We start from the raw sequence: 16,640 nt of genomic DNA, 5'->3' as shown, positions 1-16,640 counted from the left end.
GACGTTGGCGTCGTTGGCGGCGGTTGGCGATGTTGACAGTGTTGATAATGTTGGCGTTGTTGGTGATACTGGCGTTGTCGGTGATGTCGGCGGTGTTGCAATGTTAGTGGTGTTGGCGATGTGGGCTTGGGTGGCGATGGGAAAACAAATCATGCAGTGTTAGCAAGAGAAACCCAGCACGTCACTCCGTTGTTCCAGCACCTGCACGACCATGTCCACGGAGTAAGTTGACACCGCCACTTCTCTCCATCTTCACTAGCGAAGCGCGCTGTGACAGACTTGCATTAATCATTCATATCGATCGACGAAGTCGTCATCGAAGTTTTGTTTTTCCGAGCGAAGCCGTCTCGGAAGAATGCCAGTCAATAGCGTGATCTATACGTGTCTGACGGTTACTGAATTTATTTACACACGTTCAGCTGTTGATATAAATTTCCTAAATAACTCCATTCTCGTCATGCATGAATGTACAACTGTAATGCTGTCTTCATTAAACTTAACCAATTTAGCACAGAGTACACAGTTCCGAATGATTGGAAGCACAAGTCAGATGCTGAATGGCAGGAGGAGGGTAAAAACACCAGATGTTTCTGATAGACTAGTTAACATGGAAACCCGATGAAAATATTGGTGTAAATATAGGTAGTTGGACTCATAGTATGTTATGTACGATGTATGATATATGATAATTTCAGAGACGACTAAGCTCGTCCACACCCATTAGAAATTTCTGCCGAGTTGATTGTAGAATTCAGGTTATAACATGAACACGTTATATTTTCACGCCGCTTTCAGCAGCGTTGTAGCCGTACGACGTGGTCGGAAAACAACGTGCATTCCCATTCTCTCCTTTCTGTGAAAGTAGAGAAAGTCTTTACTTGATAGTATTAAGAAATAAGGATTTGGTGGTACATTATCTGGACAGAGTGCCTTTTGCAGTGTATATGTATAGAAACCTTAATCAGGGCTTGGTATCTCAGATAGCGTTCGTCACGCCGAATACCCAGGTTCGATTCCCCTCATAGGTACAATGTATGAAGCCCATTTCTGGTGCTCCCCGTGGTGATATTGCTGGAATATTGGCGTAAAACTCACTCACTCACTCAGTCAGCACCCAGATAAGCTTCATCGCAGCTTCCTCAGCATTCTCACAGCTGAAGGGGCGGCGGGGTAGCCTACTGGTTCAAGCGTTCGCTAGTCACGCTGAGAACCCGGGTTCGATTTCTGCACATGAGTACAACGTGTGAAGTCCATTTCTGGTGTGATATTGTTGGAATATTGCTAAGACAAGCGTATAATAATACTCACTCACAGCTGATACTACATCTGACCAACAGTTGTTGACTTTACCCAAATACCAGCTGTAATCTGTCGGAGTTCGATCCTTCTCATGCAGCTGCTTCATCATGGAACTCTCTCCCAGAAAGAAACATCAAGAGTACAACTTCGATATCTGTGTTTTAATCGGGACTAAAACTTACCTCTTCCGACGCTACCACTAACTGTCTTAACTGTTGTGTGCACTGTAAGAGGTTTCTTTGCTCACGAGGGGAGACATGAAATGATGTACTCTCGATGTGTGTTCACGTTCCCTGAGCCCGACCAGTGAACAACGTATTTATCATATCGAACACCTCTATGTTAATTTTGAAGGATGGGTATTGGTCCATAATAAGGAGTACCAGAGTTAGGCAACAGTCCAAAACCACCAACACCGAGTACCAAAGGAATTCTCACAGTTCGACATTTCCCTCTGGTAAAATAGAGAGAAAATGTTACTCGGCTGTTAGCGGGTACATTGATTGACTAGGGCCAATGAGAAAGCGACATATCACTTGGGATAAGATTATGATATGATGCACTTTGAGCATGTCCCTCAGTGATGCGGAACAAGTGCTATAAAAAATTCCCTTAAATAAATATTCTTATTATCATTATGTAATTGAATGACACGTGACCTACTTGCAGACAAACCCGGAATGTGCCCGGCAGTGACACCGGCAACGTTTGGCGGCTGTGTCACCATGTGTACTGGCGACAGTGACTGTCCGTTTGACCACAAGTGCTGCTCCAACGGCTGTGGACAAGTGTGCCGTCCCCCACTCACAGGTAATAGAGAGAGAGTGAGTGAGTGAGTGAGTGAGTGAGTGAGTGAGTGAGTGAGTGAGTATGGTTTTACGTCACTTTTAGCAATATTCCAGCAATATCATGGCGACGGACACCAGAACTGGGGTTCATACATTGTACACATTTGGGGAATCGAACTGGGATCTTCTTCTCTAGACTATCTGTCCCACTGCCCCGCCACAGGTAACAAAGGGAGGTCGTTATTGGCCAGTGGGCATAAGAGGACATAAGTAATAAATACTGTCATATAATTCCTGTACTGAAATGTATTTGATGACACTGAAAATATCCCCTAAACAGTGATTAGAATTAATCGTTATGAATAATACCTCGATTAATCCTTAACCAAAATGTTGCAATAAGTTAGTTATTGGCATCTTGAACCTATTCCTTATAGCAATCATGACACATGTGAGCCTCAAGGTTTCTATAGAAATCATTACACAGATGCGAGTAATTTTTCTTACAGTAATCAGTAATCATTAATCTGGTAGTAAAACACATTCGTGTCAGAGTATTTAATTTATTGCAGCACACACCTAGATAATCATATTGTATCTGGTTTATTTCTTAATGATACATATCCAACGCTAGTTACTTCTTCTCAAAGAAGTACAGTCCAGAACAAAGTAATGTACCGCTCGAACAATACCCTGGGATAGCGGAGCGCTTGTAGAGGTATCCATAGGATATGCCCAGTGAGTGTCACTGATCTAAATGTTCCAGCTATGGTGCTGAATAGAAAGTTTAATGAAAGTTTCAACATATATTACTTATGATATTTCAGGGACCGAAATGACACCAGTGGATCTCACTCCAGAACAGAAAAAGGCCATTGGTGGTTGCATAGCAGATTTGAATAAACGTCTTCAAGGGGCACTAGCTGAAGTTAACAAAGTCCTTTGTCAAATGGGTAAAGAATATCCCACCACCCACATGTCAGCAATGGCGGTCGTTGATGATTTCACCTCACCACCATCTTTGAATTCAAGTTGTGAGAACGTCCCAAAGACCACGTTCACACATGCTGAAATGATGAAGGTTTTGGGCGACGCTGCAGCAACTCTCACGAGCGACGACTACTTGGACGAACTTAGGAAAGCCAAGGCGTGTATCGTGTCCATTTTTCCTGCGACAACTGGCAACGTTTCCGAATGGTTTGACCACTTGTATGGGGCAATTTCAGGAACCGTCAGTATGATTCTAAGTGCCGGTGAGTTCATTCATTTTCATTGTTGAAATCAGAATACTTCCAGACCTGTAGAGGGTAAAATGTGAACCTTTAGGGACATCATATAAAGTTAGATCATGAAAATTAGTAGTAGTAGTTTCGGCTTTTATCATCGAATCGAAATTTATAGCAGTATTTATGACATTAGGGGGTAAGTTAAAGAACGACCTATACTCACATTAATCAATAACAATCGAATAAATCGGTTTAGACGTTCTAAACGAAACTGATTTTAGTATATATGCCAGTAGGGTATTTTAGTGATTAAAGCGCTCGCTCGTCTCTCCAAAGACCCGGGTTCGATTCAGTACATGGCAGAAGAAGTAAAGCCTGTTGTTATTTTGTTGAAGGCGGCTTAAAACTATACTCACTCAAAGTCATCGAAGCATATATACGAAGAAGACATTAAATCTAATCAGTCCGTGTCGTTCTGTGGAGATTATTCAAGAAAAGCCTAAGATCCGTGTTAAAATTTATCTTCAACATCCCATACATGCCTTCGATCATTGAAAAAATATGATGATGAAATGACCAACAATATTCAGAAGTAAATGGGCCAGAGTTGCTATAACGTGGGCTGTTGCTAACTCAAAAGACGTTAAGTATATCCATCTTTCCAAGAGTGAGAACAGGTAATGGTGCTGTCATGGCCTATAGCCACAATGGGATATTAACGTTACGATTACCGTAGGACAATGTTACAGAATTGAACTAAGGTCACCATACCGTTAAGATCGTTTTGTGGAACAAGGCCCTGTTTAACATCGCAATGCAATTGGATGCTCGTTTTTGTGTGGTATATATTTGAGAACGTGGGTTCCTAAACATTAAGTTTTACCGTTGTCCATTACAGGTCCGTGTATGTGGATGCCGTGTAAAAACCTAGGTTCTTGTGTTCCACAAGGCAGTGACTATATGTGTTCCTGCTCAGCCTTGTACACCGGCAAGGACTGTGAAACACCTTTCGGTAAGTGTATTGATATACCGTGTGGAATATTGTCTATGTTACCCTTAATATAATATATAATCCATATAATTGTTTAATAACATATGACATTGTATCACGGCTAAGCCATATAAACAAATATTAATCTAACCTGTATCTTTTGCTTTCATGTAAATGCTTTTAGGTTATGTCTTATTGATAAACTACTGTTTCAACGTACTCGAAGGGGCCTGTAACTGTAGTTTGTTTTAGGCACTTCAACTATAGTATACAGACACGTAACTTGGACAGAAAATAGTTCGCCAGTTCATTGATAACCTTGTTGACTGTGAAGGTAGTTTACTGCATTTGGGAAATGTTTTACAGTTGATACGAAATTGCCGTCCAACTTGACACGTGTAGAAAAGGACGCCATCAAAAAATGCATTGATATGCACGAAAAGAACCTGACAGACGCTCTGGACAACGGCAAACTGCCTGAAAGGGTGAAGTGTGCAGCTTCGCAGGGTCTAACACCATTCCAAGGGTCTTGGTTGAGGAAACCTACCTTGAGCGACATCTCTAATGAACCACCCACCTCGACGACTGTAGAGACCAAAGTCACGTTGGGTGACTGTACCATGATGGGCTATGTAAAAGCGTCTGACGGTTCCTTTGTGAAGGGAGTGATGGAAGGAGTGCAGGCATTGTACGACTACCTGAACAGCTACGAGGGCCTCACCGACCTGAACAACGGTGTGGATTGTCTCATGAATGTACTGAAGGATTCGGGTAGGAGTGAAGACGAGAACACAGCCATGCAAGTCCGTATGAGGGCTCTTTATGACGCCTTCAGCGCTTCTGTGAGGGCAGATGTGGCAGCGTATATGGGTAAATATTATCTGAAATACTTCCACCTTTTTCGCATTTGAGTTTTTTCTGTATATTTTGACTCTTAAAATTAGATGCAAATATATATAGTACCTTGTCTTTGGTTCAGCTAGATGTGTGTTGAGTGTTTCAATGTCACTTACAATATCTTTGTCGGTTATTGGCAAGTACATGTAAGTCATCCATCCAGGGGTCAGTGAGTATTGTTTTACGTCGCTTTTAGGAATGTTGTCGCAATATGACGGACAGGGTCATCAGGAATGCACTTCACATATCTCCTGGAAGCTGAAATGTGAGAAGTGTGATATGTTGTGAAATAGAGACATTTGTTTTGGGGATGACACAGAAACATGCTTATGTGTATCAGTACACTGATACCGTAAATACTCTTAATTCTGCGTGAAAATAGCTTAGGTCCGAGGTGATGAGACTCGTAGATATTTAGAAAAGCTGTTATTGACAAACATCAAAACCGAATCAAGGCGACATTGATTACCGGGCCTTCCTCGACCGTGGACGTGCTTTCCACCAGGGTCATTTCCCCAAAGTATACAGTGCTGAATGTTTCAGGTCCCACTGGCTACTGTCTGTCACACCCATGCCAGAACGGCGGCTCTTGTGTCCGTTCCGAGTCTGAAAAGAAGTTCATGTGCGTGTGTCCTTCGGGTGTCACGGGAGATAAGTGTGAAAAACCTGAAGAGAAAGGTGAGTTGTACACAGCTGTCTCCCTTCAGACCCCTTCCTCTATGATCCATCCTCCATTCCTCCGTTGATCCATACATCCAAGAACAGCAAGGACAGTTAGAGGACCATGCACCGTAAATGACATAAAAAAACGACCCTGGGGAACCTGAAGAATATTACTGCAATCAGCAATATTCCCGCTATGTGGAAGCTCTCTGTAGATAATGGAGCCTGGATCAGACAGCCCCATGGTTGTCAGCATGAGCACCCGATCCTGTTAGTCGCCTCTTACGGCAAGCATGGGTTACTGAAGACCAGTTCTAACCCGGATCTTCACGGGTCTGTCCAGTTAGAGCACACACAGATAAAGATCCCATTCCCTGAAGCCGAATATTATGTTGTTGCTCTAAGATCACTAACCCTTCGATTTCATACTAATCTTTTACTCGCTCTGTCGGCGATCCTGTGTTTTGAAGACACACGCAAAGGCATATTATCAACAGCTTTAGGTACATTGATTTATTACTACCTTTCCACACAACAGAAGACATTTTCAAAATGTTAAATCTTTGAAGGGCATTTGGAAGTGGAAAGCATAAAAAAGAAAAATTCATGGACATCCACTTCTTTATTGTGGATAACACAACGTTTCGGAGTGTATGCTTGCTCCTTCATCACCTCATCACCTCATCACCTCATTACCTCGCTCCGAAACGTTGTGTTATCCACAATAAAGCAGTTGACGTCCATGAATCTGGCTTTTCCAATAATGCGTTGTCACATCTTTGTTAAAGGACCCTGTTCATCAATGCCATGCAAGAACGGGGGCACCTGCATCAACAGCCCTAAAGGAGACGCCTTCTTCTGCCAGTGTACAATGCTGTTTGGTGGGGAGACCTGCCAGATCAGTAAGTAGATACGTCCATCCGTTCATCTGTCTGTTCACCTGTCCATCTATTTATCTCTTTATACGTCCTGTCCATCTTTCATCCGACCATCTGTCATGTGTTCATCTGTTTATCTTTCATCTGACCATCTGTTCACTTTTCATCAGACCATCTGTTCGTCTGTCCACCTGTCCAACTGTTCATCTGAACATCTGTTCATTGGTCATCTATTCATCTGTTTATCTCTCATCTAACCACCTGTTCATCTGTCATCAAATCATATGTTCATCTGTCTACCTGATCGTCTGTTCATCTCTCCCTCTATAAGTTCATCTGTTAATCTTTGACTCGTACACCTAATCGTCGTTTTTATGTTTGCATCTTGTTTTCTGTCCCTCAATCCATCTGTTCGTTTGCCCTCTATCCATCTGTTCGTTTGCCCCTCTTTTCATCTGTTTATATCCCTCTATCCCTCTGTTCATCTGCACCTTTTTTCATTTGATTATATGTCCCTCTTTTCATCTGTTTATATCCTAACGTCGCATGTGATGATGTTTTGTATATCTTAACACCGCGTATTACAGGCACCTGTTCCGCAAAGATAAATGAATGTGGATTCTGTGTGGGAGGCACGACTGGAGTTCCCGAGAACAAAGGCATCAACAAATGTGGCGGCTGTGTGGGAGACCCCGACGCTAAAAAACCTGACTGCAACGGCGTGTGTGGAGGATCTGCTGTTAGACATGCTGTCTGTGGCACCTGTTACAGTAAGTGTTGATCGTGTGATTCGTGTCTATGGACAGACTGTTAGACAAGCCGTTTGTGGGGCGTGCTACAGTAAGTTTCTATTCTCTGTTTCGTGTCTGTGGACATATTTGTCAGACATGTCATATGACGAAGCTGATAAACCTACTAAATATCACGTGTCTTGTCCAGGAAATCGTCTGTGTGAGGTGTTATGGTAAAGTTATGCCATCGTTGTGGGGTGTTATGGTAAAGTAATGACATCTGTGTGAGGTGTTATGGTAAAGTAATGACATCTGTGTGAGGTGTTATGGTAAAGTAACAACATCTGTGTGAGGTGTTATGTTAAAGTTATGCCATCGTTGTGGGGTGTTATGGTAAAGTAATGACATCTGTGTGAGGTGTTATGGTAAAGTAATGACATCTGTGTGAGGTGTTATGTTAAAGTAATGACATCTGTGTGAGGTGTTATGGTAAAGTTATGCCATCGTTGTGGGGTGTTATGGTAAAGTAATGACATCTGTGTGAGGTGTTATGGTAAAGTAATGACATCTGTGTGAGGTGTTATGGTAAAGTAATGACATCTGTGTGAGGTGTTATTGTAAAGTAATGACATCTGTGTGAGGTGTTATGGTAAAGTAACAACATCTGTGTGAGGTGTTATGGTAAAGTAATGAAATCTAAGTGAGGTATTATTGTAAAGTAATAACATCTGTGTGAGGTGATATGGTAAAGTAATGACATCTGTGTGGGGTGTTATGGTAAAGTAATGAAATCTAAGCGAGGTGTTATTGTAAAGTAATGACATCTGTGTGAGGTGATATGGTAAAGTAATGACATCTGTGTGGGGTGTTATGGTAAAGTAATGACATCTGTGTGGGGTGTTATGTTAAAGTAATGACAATTGCGTTAGCTATTATGTTAAAGTCATGATATCTTTGTCAAGTGGTATGGTAAAGTAATTCGACATCTGTGTGAAGTGTTATGGTAAAGTAGTGACATTTGTATGATGTGTTAATGTAAAGTCATGACATTTGTGTGAGGCGTTATGGTAAAGTCATGGTATCTTTGTTAGATGTTATGGTAAATCTGAAGCCTTTGTTGCGTGCACCAAGCTGTCACTTGACAAGATATCTGGTGTTTTATTGGTAAATGTTAATCCAGTGGTCGTTATGCGGAAAAAATACCGTCACAGTTGACAACTGTTAGAGAGTTTTCATTTAAAAAGCAAGCATGCATTATTTGCCAGTACACACACTGTTGAGGGTAGCTATCTGACACCTGTTGTCTGGTAGGATCTAAGCTGGCTCTTAAGTGTTTGATGACATACACATGCAGGTGATAAATGGTGTATCGCATCAATCCGATCTGATGACACCCAGTCAAATTTCCAAACAACATTTTGCTGAGTAAACACTGAGTAACAGTTAATTTTGAAACTGCTTTTCACTATATAGATAAGATTTTTTCTCCTAGATCGGAGATAATTGTCATTCTGTTTTTGACACGTCACAGACGGAGACACGGGTAAATCTGAGAATGACGTGTACGACTGCGGCAGGTGCGTGGACGACATCCCTGTGCGAGACTGTGACAAGAAGTGCATAACAAAAGGTTGGACATTTATGTATTATCCCATGTTAGTTTGCGGCGAAAAACACGATAAGATGATAGTCACCACACATCCACGGATGTCAGTCTGAACTATCATCCGTTTGGTTTCATTTAAGATCAATTAGCGACCTTTCGCTATTTTACGAGGGGAGACCATTTGCTGGTAGAACATCCAGGTATGCCAGTTCAAACGCTTGTTGATTACCTGGCTGTACTCCCAGCAAATGGCTCCGCCTGGTAAAAATTGCAAAAAGTAACAATGAAATATTGATCGTTTGGACTTTTTTGCACGGGTGTCCGAAATTAATATGCAGATCATCAGAGTCGGTCTGCCTGCAAATGTGACTGCAAATGTTGGTTTTGTTGTAATTATTAGATTTTTTATGAGTGAGCAATTAATCGGTCTCACATCAAAGCATACTGTAATGGACAATGCAACTTGAATGCAAATTAGTAAGCGATATCACAGTGATATCATGGACGGATCATGTCAGTGAGGTGATGACGATGCATTTATGCTAACTTCTTTACAAAAGAAGCTATTTGTCATTATAGAGAATCTTGACATTGCTGAAAAATCAAATTTCAATATTTCTTCACCGTGTAGCTACATGTGTCATTAGGTGTTCGAGCTGCCTTTAGGAACAAGTGTGGGGTGTGTGTGAGCGGACAAACGAAAGTGCGCATCGACGAAGGGATGGATGTGTGCGGCGAGTGTGGAGGCAATGGCTCCAGTTGCAGCGACTGTGACGGAGTCCCGAACGGGTGAGTCGACACGGCAGTCGGAAACATTAATTATAAGACTTTGAAGGTACTAATGCGATCTTTGCTTTGTTTTGAGTGAATTGCATTTTCTAACAATTCATTTACACTCAGTATTCACACCAACCGCTGAAACTCCCCACACCCGTGATATCACTCCCATCCCCAATGACATCACACATCCCCAACAATACCCAGACAACCCCTCCTCCAATCCCTGGTTATCAAGCTGGAATAGAAAATTTTGATTTTAGGTCCTTACCGATGAAATCAGCCTAAAGTCTCGGATTTCAGTGAAATGTCAGTGTCGATAGATCGAGACACCTGTATACATACTCATTCACCTGTCGAAGGGGCAAGGAAGAGCTCAGAAACGATGTGCATACATTAAAGAAGAAGTTGACATCCATATATTTTGTCGTATATTTGTATACATGAGCTATATTTTCTTCTCAGTCCATCCAAACTTGATTCCTGCGGTGTCTGTAACGGCAAGAACGACTGCATCAAGGTGAAGAGTGTCATCCCCGACATAGTTTTTCATGGAAGCACAGAGGTGAGGACTTCAGTCAGACATGGGAGTAGATACTGGCCTTCAGTAACACACACACACACACACACACACACACACACACACACACACACACACACACACACACACACACACACACACACACACACACACACACACACACACACACACACACACAGAGAGAGACAGACACAGAGGATATCAGAGGATATTGCTTCGAGATCTCTCAAATATCTCTGATGTCCGTATAAGGGGAAATGTTGATGTGCCAGGATTTAGAATGTTAGAAAGGTGATGCAATGAAACTATATATGACAAGATCACGACTTTGATATCGCGCCGTTTGTTCTTCAGTCCCTGGTTGTTGAAGGGGTTGGGTTTACTGGTGCCAGCTCCGATCTCCTGCTTAGAACCACCCCGGCTGACGCAGGCACAGCACTGACTGTAGTGACAAGAAACGGAAATCAAATCAAGACGAGTGTCCCCGCTGGACTGCCTGCAGGTATAGGAAACTGTACAGAGGTTAATGAGAAACAAGGATAGTTGGTTTTCCCAGAGATACCGGGACACTTGTCTCGCTGTAGGCATGGGAAGCTTTACAAAGACAATTGTCTATACAAAGATACAAAATGGCTGCCCCGTGTATCAAATGTTTCATGAATCTTAAGAATGGGTGTAATTTATGAGAATATATATCTTCTGTTCTCAGGAACATATAGCATCCATTACCGAGGCACGGCCGCTTCTCCCTGGTCTGGCTCTGACGCAGCCCTCCATGTCGTGAACGCTGATGGTGAGTTGCCTGAATCTGTCAATGGCGGCGGACTGATCGTGTCTTTCAAACGCAGATGCCATTCAGCAAAGAAAACGCAAAATACGTTTACTAAATGTATGAACTGACTATCCCCACCCGATGACGCACATCTGCACCTTTAAAGATTACTATTTTATGTTTCCCAAACGTCTAAAGAATATGTTTTAAACATTTATTAAGTCATGAATGAGTATGGTTTTATGACGTTTTAACAGTATTCTGTCTGCATCCCTACTATAACTATACGTGGAAGAAGTGATGTAAAATTTAACTACAGTTTGATTAAATGAAAAATACAGAACATCTCCGACTTACATGTTGTAAAGTTTTAAGACTAAGGTGCGAGGAGTTATCCTCCTTTGTATATATGTGTTGATTCCCATGTGTGTACAGATTTGAGGTTTCTATTTACAATGGATTATTTTTGTGTTCCGTTCAGCTGTTGTGATTGAAGCAGCATCTCCGAGTACCTTCATCCTGGAGAGAGGAGGAAAGACAGACATTACTCTCACAGGAACCGGGTTCCCATCAGTCCCCCTGTACTGTCTGTATAAAGGTGTGTATACAGCCCACCTGTATTTCTTGTATCAAGGTGTGTATAGAGAACACCTGTATTTCTTGTATCAAGGTGTGTATAGAGAACACCTGTATTTCTTGTATCAAGGTGTGTATAGAGAACATCTGTATTTCTTGTATCAAGGTGTGTATAGAGAACACCTGTATTTCTTGTATCAAGGTGTGTATAGTACCCACTTGTATTACCTGTATCTAGGTGTGTATAGTGCCCAGCTGTATTACCTGTATGAAGCTGTGTATAGTACCCACCTGTATTACCTGTATCAAGGTGTATACAGTGCCCATCTCCATTACCTGTATCAAGGTGTGTGTAGTACCCACGTGTATTACCTGTATCAAGGTGTGTATACATTACTTCACACATACATTGTGTACATTATTTCCTGACAGCTGCCGGAGACAAATACAGCAAACTGTCTAAAGCTGGTGGTACAGGCAGCGCGAGAAAGTGTACCATCCTTCACCCCCGGCAGGGAGGGGAGGTCAACATCTTCTTGTCGGTTGACGGCGACAACTCTCTGGGGACGTCCGTGTCAGTGACCGTCACTGCTCCTGCCCCTGTGTGCAAAGTGGGCTACAACAGACTGGGTACGTTGAATCGGTGTCCTCGTTATTTTCTGAAGTAATGCTTCTGTGGTAAAGGTTATTGGTGAAAGTAATCGTTTGCAGACCTTTCTGAGTAGAATGTATTTTTTATAAAGCAAAAAGGAATAGAGGAGTACATTCAGTTTTGGTTTCAAATGTATTACAAAATATATTCACGAATGTCATCATGATGGTTTTTTTCCCACAACCTTCGTGCAAAGATAATTTGTCGAGGATACGCATCTTTAGTGTTTCAGTGTATTCAGAGTCTAAACAGTCATTTCATTTCAATGCTTTGACTGATTATATATTCCACATTTATATCTTTTTGTTATTTGTTATTTGTTTCGCGTTGCTGTTCTGTGTTGTAGGTGATGGGATTTGTCTGGTGTGCAACGTGCCGATCTCAACCGCTCATATCACATCAGCGGCGGACATTTTCACTGACGTCTCAGCTCTCGGTAAATCAGTAGAGATGAAGCCTCAAGGGCATCCTGCCAAGACGGTCTGCTTATACAAGGTGGACCTTACCGCAGCAGGTGGGCATCTTATTGGTGTCTTGTGAGTGTTCTGAGGGTGATGTCTGGTGTCTTAATGGCGTCCCCTGATGTCCTGAGAGTGATTTGTGTCTTACTGGTGTCTTGTGGGAGTCCCGAGAATGGATGTCGGGTGTCTTCTTGGTGTCCTGATGCTTATCCTGAGATTGATGTGTGTATTATTGGTGTCTTTTGGGTGTCGTGAGAGTGATGCTTGGTGTCTGTGGGTGTCGGTAAAGTGATGTCGGGTATCTTATTGGTGTCTTGTGGGTATCCTGAGATTGATGTGTGTATTATTGGTGTCTTTTGGGTGTCGTGAGAGTGATGCTTGGTGTCTGTGGGTGTCGGTAAAGTGATGTCGGGTATCTTTTTGGTGTTTTGTGGGTGTCCTGAGAGTGATGTCGGGTGTCTCATTGATGTCCTGTGTTTTGGATTGTGTCACGCCCATACGCCCAGCAGTATTTAAACAGCAGCTTGTAATCAATTCAGTCTGGACAAGACAATCCAGTGATCGGGAACTATGTGCTGACTGGATCGTGTTAGGTGGGTGCTGGATCACCAGGGTGCTGGGTGCTGGGTGCTGGGTGCTGGGTGCTGGGTGCTGGGAAGTGGGTGCTTTGAGGTGTGACTGGATGCGACTGCGTTCATGAATGTGAAGCACTTTTCCTGTGTCCAGAGCCATGATTTGAAGATTGTTAAAATCGTCAGTTCCCCACTCTTAGAAAGAGGCCTCATGTAGCACTTTGCACGCGCCTACAACTTAACACAGGTGCATAATGGATCAACCACCAATACGAACTAGAATTTCCTTTTAGCTAAGAAAGTGTATTCCTCAAGACAATATATGTCAACTCTCTAATGTTTCCTATCGCAGACACCGTGGTAACGCTGAAAAACGGAGTTGTAGTCGCTGCCGGTGAAAATGGTGCTGCTGCAGCTGGCAGTCTCGCCATCGCAGCTGCGTCTGATCCCCCGATGCCTGACGGTGAGATGGAGGGACCGTCCACAGTGGGTGCTTGCCAGGATATATACCTTCGTCACAAGAAAGCCGGTCAAGGCAGAAGAGGTCATCCTCTCACCTACTCTCAGACCGTGGAGCCAAGTGACGGGATTATCATTGGTAAGTGTAGTCTAACGTCATCATGTGCCACACACAGACCATGGTGCCAAGTGATGAGGTTATCATCTATTATTCGTGATGCATTCTGTACGAGTTGATGATTGCAGTCATAAGTAATGCAAGTGCATAGACGTTCTTTATGAAATCAAAAGTCGCAAAGTAAAATGTTCATATGTCTACAGTTTAAACAAAAGAGTGACTTCGGTGCAGTTCTTTTGTTGCAAGGATTCGATTGTTGACGCCATACAGTTCCTGTTTTATCACCCAGCCAGTTTCACGCTGCACTCTGCAATATTCCAGTTATATGGCTGCGGTTTGTAAATAATCGAGACTAGACATTCCACTGATTAAAAGCACGAGCATCGATCTGCACTATTGGGAACCGACGACATGTGTCAACCAAGTCAGCGAGCCTGACCACCCGATCCCGTTAGTCGCCTCTTATGCCTTTTATGGCAAGCATGGGTTGCTGAAGGCCTGCTCTACCCCGGACCTTCACGGATGTCAATAAGTACAGGTGTACTTTGTCATCATCTGTACGTGTCATCATCGCCAGCTTGGATTCAGTTACCCGAGTCCTTGCACACTGTCTTGTAAACACGTCTATACTGTGTGAAAGAAATTATCACCAGCAGCACGGTCTCACTGTAAGCGGTGACTTACGGTGATCGGCGCTCATGATGTCAATCTCTGGACTGGTCTATTATTTACAGACCTACGTCATATCACTGAAATATTCCTGAGTGCCGCTTTAAATAACATACGAAGTCGTAATCATAGAAGTCGTAAGAAATGACGTTGGTGTTCCTATGATTCTGTCATTGGAATGGAATCAAGGGTTTAAATATCCATGGCAAGTGGGTTTCTTTATTTTAACATACTTCAGACTCGCTGTAGTAAACCTAAAGCGGTGTAAAACCAACTCACTCACTCACTAACTCCTCCAGATGGGGCTGGTACCGCCAACATACTGCTCCGTAATACCCAGCCAGGACAGACGTACAAGGTGTCGCAGACAGTCTGCAACCAGGCCCGCCATTGCAGCTCCTCCTCTCGAGTCGTCACGAAGAAGTCTACACCAGCCCCAGAACTGAAAATTACGGTCGATGTTGACCCCGAGAAGGTGTACAGGTCGTCTAAGTAAGTGGTATTTAATAGCTGTAGCAAACATCCCAACATTACTCGCTCACTTACTGAATCTTCAGAACAAACTTTCTAGATATGGCGGCTTGTTTAATATCAGACAAAACTGTTGGTAACAATAACACCGAGTTTATGACTAAACATATATTGGTGAAAGTTATGTTGTTCATAGCGTCGGTCTGCGAATAATTTAATGACTGGGGTTATTTTGATATATAAATAAGAATTTGAATACAATTATGATTCAATTCATGATTAATGTACTTCAAAGGCAATGCACAGCACGTTCATGGAATTTCTCATATTCGTTTCAGATTTTCTCTGAATGTTGGCATCAAGTTGTCGACATGTTCACCTAAAGTTAACCAGGTGATCCAGTGGTCGACCAACAACCCCGGTGTGAAATTGAACAGGGCGAACAGGGCTCAGTACTTCGTCAACCCCTTTGATCTACCAGGTGAGCTCCACCCCGCCATCACCGGTCATCTGTCTCAATCGTTTGTGTACTGTTAAAAATGGGCTGGGACACTTCAGTGTCGCCCATACATCAGGACTTTCTGAAAGTAAACATACACACAGACACACAGACACGGACATAGATAAAGACACACACAGAAACAAATACACACTCACACTGAAAACGCTCAAAAACAAAAACAGAAACAACAATAAAAACCCTCAAACCAAACAAAACAACAATAGTGATAATATAACCAAACCAAACCAATACAAACCAAAACAATCCTAAAGGTAGTATAGCAAAAAAACCCCACCCCCCAAAAAAAAACAACAAACAAAAAAAAAAACCCCAAAAAACAACAAAAACAAAAACAAAAAACAAAAAAAACCCCAAAAAACCAAACAAACAAAAACAAATCCAAAAACAAAACAGACGAACACTAAGAATATAAGCAATGCGGAACAAACACAAAACAAGAATAAACAACCAAGAAAACAAACAAGAAGAAATCAAAGTTAAACCCCAACAAACAAAGATTATAATATGACCCCAAACCACACGCAAATTGATCCAACGTCAACTGATAGAAAAGGACACAGAACGTTAAAGTGAAGTTTCTCATCATTATAAAAACGGACGTTCACTGCAGAAAACGGCTCTCGTTGACGCCGTTGTTTCCTTGTGTTTTCAGTTGGAGAAGTGACCTTCTTTGTAGTTGTCCAGTCTGTTGACGATGCCAGCGTATCGGCCACAGCGTCGGTCAAATTGAACGTCGTACAGTCAGACCTTGAAGCTCGAATCAAAGGTCAGGTGATCAATTAGGTGATTTTAAAACGTATCTTATCTGAGCAGAAATTCTCCAAAAGCAAGCACACATTGTGAAATATTTATCAAACAGGCGACAGACTCAAATAACTCATGTTGCTTTTTTGTTCTTTAATGCCGCAGTCAGTAATATTCCAGCTAAATGGCAGCGTCCAGACTCGATTATGTGCAGAACAATTCCATA

General features: G+C 42.4%; 1 protein-coding gene across 1 annotated transcript in view; it reads left to right on the top strand.

Moving 5' to 3' along the window:
- Nucleotides 1-16,640, top strand: part of LOC137260884 (uncharacterized) — a 36,946-nt gene that overhangs the window by 15,119 nt on the left and 5,187 nt on the right. Inside the window, exons 7-25 of the mRNA XM_067798429.1 lie at nt 1,969-2,109; nt 2,915-3,340; nt 4,212-4,325; nt 4,671-5,174; nt 5,745-5,879; nt 6,653-6,766; nt 7,330-7,512; nt 9,005-9,103; nt 9,727-9,868; nt 10,322-10,421; nt 10,752-10,899; nt 11,107-11,190; nt 11,651-11,767; nt 12,178-12,375; nt 12,744-12,911; nt 13,783-14,028; nt 14,976-15,168; nt 15,486-15,628; nt 16,323-16,436. Of these exons, the coding sequence (XP_067654530.1) occupies nt 1,969-2,109; nt 2,915-3,340; nt 4,212-4,325; nt 4,671-5,174; nt 5,745-5,879; nt 6,653-6,766; nt 7,330-7,512; nt 9,005-9,103; nt 9,727-9,868; nt 10,322-10,421; nt 10,752-10,899; nt 11,107-11,190; nt 11,651-11,767; nt 12,178-12,375; nt 12,744-12,911; nt 13,783-14,028; nt 14,976-15,168; nt 15,486-15,628; nt 16,323-16,436 (3,369 nt within the window). The remainder of the gene's footprint in view (nt 1-1,968; nt 2,110-2,914; nt 3,341-4,211; nt 4,326-4,670; nt 5,175-5,744; nt 5,880-6,652; nt 6,767-7,329; nt 7,513-9,004; nt 9,104-9,726; nt 9,869-10,321; nt 10,422-10,751; nt 10,900-11,106; nt 11,191-11,650; nt 11,768-12,177; nt 12,376-12,743; nt 12,912-13,782; nt 14,029-14,975; nt 15,169-15,485; nt 15,629-16,322; nt 16,437-16,640) is intronic.

This window comes from Haliotis asinina, chromosome 14 (assembly GCF_037392515.1).
Source record: "Haliotis asinina isolate JCU_RB_2024 chromosome 14, JCU_Hal_asi_v2, whole genome shotgun sequence".
Classification (NCBI taxonomy): domain Eukaryota; kingdom Metazoa; phylum Mollusca; class Gastropoda; order Lepetellida; family Haliotidae; genus Haliotis; species Haliotis asinina.
The sequence above is the reverse complement of the archived record's forward strand: the minus strand, read 5'-3'. Positions and strand labels throughout refer to the sequence as shown.